A 9,443-nucleotide genomic window follows, 5' to 3' on the forward strand; every position below is an offset into this window, starting at 1 on the left:
CCCGGCTAGTTTTTTGTATTTTTTAGTAGAGACAGGGTTTCACCGTGTTAGCCAGGATGGTCTTGATCTCCTGACCTCATGATCCCCCCGTCTCGGCCTCCCAAAGTGCTGGAATTACAGGCTTGAGCCACTGCGCCCGGCCTTGATTCATGTCTTAAAAGAAAATAATACTGTCAATTTTAAAGAGATGGGGTTTTGCCATCTTGCCCAGGCTGGTCTCAAACCCCTGGGTTCAAGCGATCTGCCTGCCTCAGCCTCTCGAAGTACTGGGATTACAGGCATGAACCACCACGCCTGGCCCTATTTTTAATTTTTTTGAGAAAACTCCATACTGTGTTCCATAATGGTTGTACTAATTTGCATTCCCACCAGCAGTGTGCAGGGGTTTTCTTTCCCTTACATCATCAGCAACACTTGTTCATCGTTTTTATAATAACCATTCTAACGAGTGCTAGGTAGTATCTCATTTTGGTTTGTTTTATTTTATTTATTTATTTTTAATAGAGTATCACTCTATTACCCAGGCTGGAGTGCAGTGGCATGATCTCAGCTCGCTGCAACCTCAGCCTCCCGAATAGCTGGGATTAGAGGTGTGCACTACCATGCCCAGAAAATTTTTGTATATTTAGTAGAGACGGAATTTCGCCATATTGCCCAGGTAGGTCTCGAGATCCTGACCTCTAGTTCAGGTGATCTGCCCGCCTCAGCCTTCCAAAGTATTGGGATTACAGACATAAGCCACCATGCCCACCCTAATTAACAGTATTTGCCAAGTATTAATGTGCATCAGAATCACCTGCAGTACCTGTTAAAACAACCCTGGAGTTTTTGATTCAGTAGCTCTGGGATAGAGATAACTTCCCAAGGGATGCTGATGCTGCTGGTTGGATGAACAACACTGTGAGATCATTGCCTTAAGACATCCATTGTTGGTTGGTGGCAATAACTTAACTTTTTGGCTAGGGGTGGAGGTGTGGGAGACAGAATCTGGCTCTGTCCCGCATGCTGGAGTACAGTGGTGCCATCTGGACTCATATAACCTTTGCCTACCAGGTTCAAGCGATTCCTGCCTCAGCCCCTCAAGTAACTGGGATTACAAGCATGTGCCACCACATCTGGCTAATTTTTGTAATTTTAGCAGAGTCTGCGTTTCGCCATGTTGCCCAGGCTAGTCTCAAACTCCTGGCCTCAAGTGATCTGCCTGCCTCGGCCTTCCTAAGTGCTGGGATTACAGGCATGAGCCACTGCACCCAGCCTAAATTAACTTTTATTGTAGACATCTAGGGAAATACTATTTATGTACCAAACTTGGGAAAATTGAGAGAACAGTCACTAATCTTTTCTATTCTGTGGTTCAAATCAGGAACCCAGTTGAAAAAGGCTGGTTTAGAGTAACTGGCCAGTTGTTGTGGCTCACACGTATAATCCCAGCACTTTCAGAGGCTGAGGTGGGAGGATTGCTTGAGCTCAGGAGTTCGAGACCAGCCTGGGTAACATTGTGAAACCCTGTCTCTACAAAAAAAAAAATTGTTTTTAATTAGCTGGGCGTGTTGGCATGTGCCTGTGGTCCCAGCTACTCAGGAGGCTGAGGTATGAGAATCACCTGACCCAAAGAGGTCAAGGCTACAGTGAACTGTGATTGTGCTCTACTGCACTTTAGCCTAGGCGGTGTGAGGCCCTATCTCAAAAAAGAAAAAAAAAATGATCTAATTTGCATGGTAAAAATGGTCATTCTCTTTACATGCAACATTTTTAATATGTCCACATTGTATTTATACATACCTCTATTAATTGGTGAAGCAACTTTTTTTTTTAGATGAAGTCTCGCTCTGTCGCCCAGGCTAGAGTACAATGGCGTGATTTTGGCTCACTGCAACCTCCACCTCGCGAGCTCAAGCAATTCTCCTGCCTCAGCCACCTGAGTAGCTGGGATTATAGGTACATGCCACCATGCCTAGCTAATTTTTGCATTTTTTGTTGAGATGAGGTTTCACCATGTTGGCCAGGCTGATCTCGAACTCTTGACCTCAGATGACTGCCCACCCCGGCCTCCCAAAGTGTTGGGATTACAGGCATGAGCCACTGAGCCTGGCCAGTGAAACAACTTTTTAACAGAAATGCCAAGAATTACTACTAGACAAGTAGATACTATTTTTTAGACAAATATTAGCTTTATAAAGATACTTTCCTTATAAATACATTTAGAATCATAAGTGATGTAGTTTAAGCCAAAAATGTTGTCCTATTTCAAAATGTAATGGAATGATTTCATATTTTCTTGAAAATATGGCCAAGCACGGTGGCTCAAGCCTGTAATCCCAGCACTTTGGGAGGCTGAGGCGGGCGGATCACGAGGTCAGGAGATCAAGACCATCCTGTCTCTCACGGTGAAACCCTGTTCTACTAAAACTACAAAAAATTAGCTGGGCGTGGTTGCATGTGCCTCTAGTCCCAGCTACTTGGAGGCTGAGGCAGGAGAATTGCTTGAACCAGGGAGGCAGAGGTTCCGGTAAGCCGAGATCGCACCACTGCACTCCACCCTCAGCAACAGAGTGAGACTCCATCTCAAGAAAAAAAAAAGAAAGAAAAAATATATTTGCTTCATAGTATCTTGTTTTTAGAGTGCCATTGAAAGAAAGTCTCACAAGCTATTGGTACTAATGATTTATCACTTTAACTTTGTGTTTAGAGAAATGGATAGAAAATGAGTGAATAAAACTAACAAGAAGGATCTTGGCAACAAGAAAAACAAGGACAGTTCAGAATTTGAGTTGTCTTAAGAAATAGAAAAACTGGCCGAGTGTAGTAACTCACATCTGTAATCCGTGACCTTTGGGAGGCCAAGGTGGACTGATCACCTGAGCTCAGAAGTTCGATACCAGCCTAGGCAACATGGCAAAACCCTGTCTTTACGAAAAAAGGAAAAAACAAACAAAAAAATGCTGGGTGTGGTGGTGTGTGCCTGGAGTTCCAGCTACTCGGGAGGCTGAGGCAGGAGAATTGCTTGAACCCAGGAGGCAGAGGTCGCAGTGAGACAAGATAGTGCCACTGCCCACTCCAGCCTGAGCGGCAGAGTGAGACCCTGTCTCAGAAAAAAAAGAAATAGGCAAATTGTAAAGTAAGGAAGAAAATAAATGATAGGCAGATACATAATTATAAATGTCTGTGACTTAACTGTATAATTAAGATAAAGATATAAGTAACTTTTAGCTCCACAGTTTTTTAATTTTTGTTAAGAAAGTACTTAATTGCTTTTGCCTGCAGAGCCCTCTTAATTGGGATATTTTCATCTTTTGAATTTTAGGGCAGCTGCAATGACTCTTCGCACGGTATTATTGTCATTGCAAGCACTATTGGCAGCTGCAGAACCAGATGATCCACAGGATGCTGTAGTAGCAAATCAGGTAAGATGGCTGCTTTTGAAAGACTTCCTTACATTATGTATGAGTCTTTAACCGCTTTAATGGTTTGCACATTAACACATGAGCATACTCTATTGAAACTAAATTTTGAAATGGTTTTCTTTCTTGTAGGATTATTTTGTCAGGTGTAATAGTGAAAACTTAATAGACTTTTAACATCTAGTTTAATTGGATATAGATGCTATTTTCCTAACATAAGTATTTTCAAACACATAAAGTCAAAAGAATTACACAGTGAACACCCATATTCCTATCATCTAGATTCTAGGATTAATGCTGGTGTATGTATCCATCTTTTTATCCTTCCATTCAGGAAGGATGATCCCTCCTGCTAATAATTTTAATCACCTCCTATCATGGCACTGACGTGGCATGGCACAGTTTCCAATGACCTGGTAATTTGTTGAATGGAATAAATATTTTTCATTTCACTTTCTAGCTACAGTGGCTGAGTTTAATAATTACATCAGAGGCCAGGCACGGTGGCTCACGCCTGTAATCCCAGCACTTTGGGAGGCCGAGGCGGGCGGATCACAAGGTCAGGAGATCGAGACCACGGTAAAACCCCGTCTCTACTAAAATACAAAAGATTAGCCGGGCGCGGTGGCAGGCGCCTGTAGTCCCAGCTACCCGGGAGGCTGAGGCAGGAGAATGGCTTGAACCCAGGAGGTGGATCTTGCAGTGAGCCGAGAACGCGCCACTGCACTCCAGCCTGGTGGACAGAGCGAGACTCTGTTTAAAAAAAAAAAAAAAAAAAAAAACAAATAATTACATCAGAGACTGGACCTAAGTTATTAGTATCTGACCCGTTAAGAAACAGTTTGCTGGCCAGGTGCAGTGGCTCATGCCTGTAATCCCAGCACTCTGGGAGGCCGAGGTGGGTGGATCACTTGAGGTCAGGAGTTCCAGACCAGCCTGACCAACGTGGTGAAACCCTATCTCTACTACAAAACACAAAACTAGCCCGGCGTGGTGGGACGCACCTGTAGTCCCAGCTACCTGAGAGGCTGAAGTGGGAGAATCGCTTGAACCTGGGAGGCAGAGGTTGCAATGAGCTGAGATCACGCCATTGCACTGCAGCCTGGGTGACAGAACGGAACCCTTTCTCAAAAAACAAAAAGTTTGCCAACACCTACTCTAAGCAATTGGAATATAATGAACATTCTTTTTTTTTTTTTAACCTTAGTTTTTCTTCTCTTGACTTCTAAGATATTACCCACTTTTCTTCCTCACTTCATAGCTGTTCTTTGTTAGTTCCCACAATTATTTCCCTTCCTACTCGTCTTTCTTAAATGTAGTTCCTCAGTTCTGACCTTGTTACCTTTACTTTCTGTACACATTCACACTTGGATGATCATATCTATACTGATGTTACCACCCATACATTGATGAAATGTGTAGGCTTGCCCTCTCTCCTAGGCTTGCCCTCTCTCGCAAGAGCCTGGTGTTTAAATTGATAGGTGATGGTATCATAGAATGATAGGTTCGCAGGATTTATGATATTGCGTTCAGTTTTGGCAGTGTTACACTCAGGTATCTAAGGAACATTCATTCGTATGGTTAACCACCCAATTCGCAGCCTTTGGAGTTTTTCTCTGTCTCCTTTGCTCCTGTTGATAACCATTCCCTGTATCATTCTGTCACTATATTTACATAATTACTCTGATTGCCGCAGGTCACTTTTTAAAAATTCTTTTCAACTGCTCTGATAGATCTTTTCTCAACCTGTTTCTTCCTTTCTCCGTTTTCTACGTTGCTATCAGGTAGCTTTATAAAGTGCAAATCTTACTTCACTAACAAAAACTTGTTAGTAGCTCTACTGTCACCTACTTGAGTCCAAATTCTTTAGTTTGTAGAGTTTTTCCATGATCTGAACTCTCTGCAAACCTAGCTTTATTTCCTAAATTCTTTTCTTCAAACTCTTGCTTTTTCAAGCATTGCATTCGTTTTTACATATTGTATCCAATCTGCCATATTTCCTCTGCCTGAGGAAACTTCATCTTGGCAAACTTCTTTAACCTATAAGATTTTAATTTATGTGTTATCTTCTTTTCCCTTGAAGATCTGTTTACTCCTTGCTTTATGTATATATCCTTGTCTCAGTATATTCTGTTATTTGCCTCAGAGTACTTCCAATTCGGATTTCCCATGTTTTATATATGTGCTATTTATTCATATTTGGTTGTTAAAAGCATGGCTTATATTCTAGCTTTGCTTTCCTGTTGAACTCTAAGCCTTACAGGCTGAGGTTAGACTCAAGGGTTTCTTTTAGCTCCTAAGATAGTTCAATAATTTGACTTATTTTCTTGTGATGAATCAGTGGTAGAAAGTAGATTTATCATTTTAATATGTAATAGACTTAAATATATAAAGTACTTTTAAAAGAAATATTAAAGTGAATTGAATCGTTAGTAATTTATACTTTGCTTTACTAAGTAATGGTGGTTCCAAAGTATTTGATAAATTTACCTCTTTCCAATGCATATGGGAAGTCTTTTAATAAAATTACTCTTATTGTGAGTTTATGATCATCTCAAGTTATGTAATAAGTTAGATCTTTGCATGTGAGGTTTCCATAAATCACTGTACACTAATGCAGCTGTAAGAAAACAGAAGAATCTAGTTGTATTCTAGTCTGGGCTGTGGGTAATACAAAAGCTGGTCACATTGTAAAAAATTATTCTAATGTCGGCTGGGCGCGGTGGCTCAAGCCTGTAATCCCAGCACTTTGGGAGGCCGAGACGGGTGGATCATGAGGTCAGGAGATCAAGACCATCCTGGCTAACATGGTGAAACCCCATCTCTACTAAAAAATACAAAAAACTAGCCTGGTGAGGTGGCGGGCACCTGTAGTCCCAGCTACTCAGGAGGCTGAGGCAGGAGAATGGCGTAAACCCGGGGACGGAGCTTGCAGTGAGCTGAGATCCGGTCACTGCACTCCAGCCTGGGTGACAGAGCGAGACTCCGTCTCAAAAAAAAAAAAAATTATTCTAATGTCCACATATTTTTATAAGCTAGTAATCTGTGTTCAGTTGTATAATGTTTGCTGCTCTACAGTATTTGGAACATCTCTTAATACCTCACTTAATCTAATTTTAGTCTTTTGCTAGTTATATCTGTTGAATTTGGAGATTAAAGTAGATTAATGTTACTTGTCTTTATAATGTCAACACATTGTGAGTCATAGCTTCAGGTTAAGTGGTCTTTTCTTGAGTGACATAGGTTGTCTATAATGCGAAGTGAATCACATTTTAAATGTAGATTTGTTTTATTTGGAAAAAGTAGGGTTGTAGGCAATTAAGAGCTGAAATACCATATCAAATATTATAACTGTAATGTCATGTCAATCAATTTTTTCCCCCCCATATAGTACAAACAAAATCCCGAAATGTTCAAACAGACAGCTCGACTTTGGGCACATGTGTATGCTGGAGCACCAGTTTCTAGTCCAGAATACACCAAAAAAATAGAAAACCTATGTGCTATGGGCTTTGATAGGGTAAGTACATAAGGGCATGTTGATTTTGATATGTTGATTGATTTTAAATTATTGCAAATTCTTGACTGACAAAAGTGGTTTAGAAAATTAAGAGAAATTCGCAGCCTGAGCAACATGGGCGAAAGCCAATAGGCGAAACCGTCCAAAAATTAGCTGGACGTGGTGGTGAGTGCCTGTAATCCCAACTACTCTGAAGGCTGAGGTGAGAGAATCCCTTGGGCCCAGGAGGTCAGGAGGTCGAGGCTGCAGTGAGCGATAGTCACGCCACTGCACTCCAGCCTCGGTGATAGAGCAAGACCCTGTCTCAAAAAAAAAAAAAAAAAAAAAAAAAGGAAAATAAGAGAAAATCTAGTTTTGGTAAACATACTTTCTGTTTTCAAAATCAGTGATTTTTTTTATTTTTACTGATTACTGTCATTGATTTTAGAAGCTTTTCATGCACTGCAAATGTAAATCAACTTCAGAAAAGAAACAAGGTGTTAATTCCCAATATAAAGAGGGAATGATTCAGTATTGTTTAAATGTTTCCTTGAGATTTAATTTCTTGTCCCCTTTTCTTCTCTACAGAATGCAGTAATAGTGGCCTTGTCTTCAAAATCATGGGATGTAGAGACTGCAACAGAATTGCTTCTGAGTAACTGAGGCATAGAGAGCTGCTGATATAGTCAAGCTTGCCTCTTCTTGAGGAGCACCAACATCTGTTATTTTTAGGATTCTGCATAGATTTCTTTTAAACTGGCATTCTTGCCTAATGATGTTATCTAGGCACCATTGGAGACTGAAAAAAAAAAAATCCCTGCTCTGTAAATAAAGCTAATTAAACGTCTGTGTAAATTTAAAAAGGGGAAATACTTTAATTTTTTTTTCTTAATAGTGTAAAAATTCCTTGAGCTAAGATAAAACCATGGAAGAAACATGCTACTTTAGTGTTTAGCAGTGTACCAAGACTAGCAAGAGTTTGCTTCAGGATTTTGTTGAATAATTAAGATAATACTTTGAGTGTGTCAGGGCCATTCAAATTGTTGGTGTTGCATCACAGCTACCTTAACTGTTTTTAACATGGATCCTCTGTGCCTGTGAATTTACTTGCATGCTTGTACTTGACTTCTTAGGATGGGTAGCTGAAAAGACCACCATTTTAAGCATTTGAGAATTCTTAAATATGAAATTTATTCAGAATTGAAGATGGTGACGTATTCAGAGCCTTTTTGTCCTTGTCAACAGACTGGGACATAGTGTCTGTTTCCCCCCTTCCCACCCCATTCCCCACCCCCACCTTGCCACACACAGCTAATATTCTAATGGTAAATTTCTCTGTATTTGGTGGGGAAATGTGCTGAAGGACAGTATGTATCCCTTGCTTCATTTTTAGGTCAGTAGGTTTGGAATGTTTTGTCCCAGTTCTTCAAACACTCTTAAATTTTCCTAAGTAATGTAAAATGGAACTGCCAATTTTATTTCTCCTGCAAAATAGTAAATACTTGGTGTTACATTATTCCCAGGTTTAATGAAAGAACCCAACTTAGTTTTCAGTGAATTTGACATCTGTTTTTTAAACAATGAAATTTTTCTTTGAGAACTGGCAAGGATGCAGTCAGCTGTTTCCAGTAGTTTTTAGCCTGATTTTGGGGTCTATAGCGATTGCTTTATTGGATACTTCAAGTCATTCTTGCTTGCACTTCCCCTATTGACACATGAAAGCTGTGTTGGTGTTTTATTGTACATACTTCAGATGCACATAGGAATAGAAGTGTGTTATAAATCTAGCTTTCTTTATGATGTTTCTGATAATATGAGAATTGAAAACTTTACCTTCTCTTGTACATAGTCAGACTATTTGTATTAAATTTTCATTTCATTCTAAGTTCAAAAGTTTGAAAATTATTAGTTTTGCAAGATCAAACACTAATGTGACCATTTTATGAAGGTTGAAGTGGATTTATGCAGGCAGTTCTATATATAGAAATACAATTCTTTTAAAATTTTTAGGACCAATACAAAATAACAAAATGTAATGGAATCAGACTGAATTAAAGTAAGGCTGTATATTGAAAGTCATATTATAAAAGGTTTGCTTTCTTTAAGTGTTATTTATCTTAAATTATAATCATTAAGTGTTTGGAAGATAATTTTTGAATCATAACGTCAGCATAACTTCATTTGACTTCTCAATAATCTTGATACTAGAAGCAATAAAAGAACCATTATTAAATATATTATAATGTTAAAGATGTGAAGGTTCTTCCAAAAATTTGTAAGGCTTTCCTAATTAACAGTAAACTCTTATAGTTGATATTATTGCATACTAAACACAAGTTGCTGTTTTTTCCCCATATGTTTGCTTAAGCATGTCTTTATACAACCACCTCTTTTTATTGTTGTAGTTTATTTTCTAAAGATGCCAAAGGAAACAAGATTTTTCTTTATTTATTTTAAATACCTGAAACCTTGTACTTTATATTTTGAAGTAAGGTGGGATTGTGTGAGAATGTGGATGGTTTTCTCCATTATTGGTTAGAATT

The 9,443-nt window shown here is 39.3% G+C and overlaps 1 protein-coding gene across 1 annotated transcript in view; it reads left to right on the forward strand.

Moving 5' to 3' along the window:
- UBE2K (ubiquitin conjugating enzyme E2 K) overlaps positions 1–9,137 on the forward strand; it is an 83,438-nt gene extending 74,301 nt beyond the window's left edge. Inside the window, 3 exon segments of the mRNA XM_017854256.1 lie at positions 3,305–3,404; positions 6,793–6,921; positions 7,489–9,137. Of these exon segments, the coding sequence (XP_017709745.1) occupies positions 3,305–3,404; positions 6,793–6,921; positions 7,489–7,563 (304 nt within the window). The 3' untranslated portion in view covers positions 7,564–9,137.
- Positions 9,138–9,443: the final 306 nt, after the last annotated feature.

Source organism: Rhinopithecus bieti, unplaced genomic scaffold, assembly GCF_001698545.2.
Source record: "Rhinopithecus bieti isolate Rb0 unplaced genomic scaffold, ASM169854v2 scaffold_2339, whole genome shotgun sequence".
Lineage (NCBI taxonomy): Eukaryota > Metazoa > Chordata > Mammalia > Primates > Cercopithecidae > Rhinopithecus > Rhinopithecus bieti.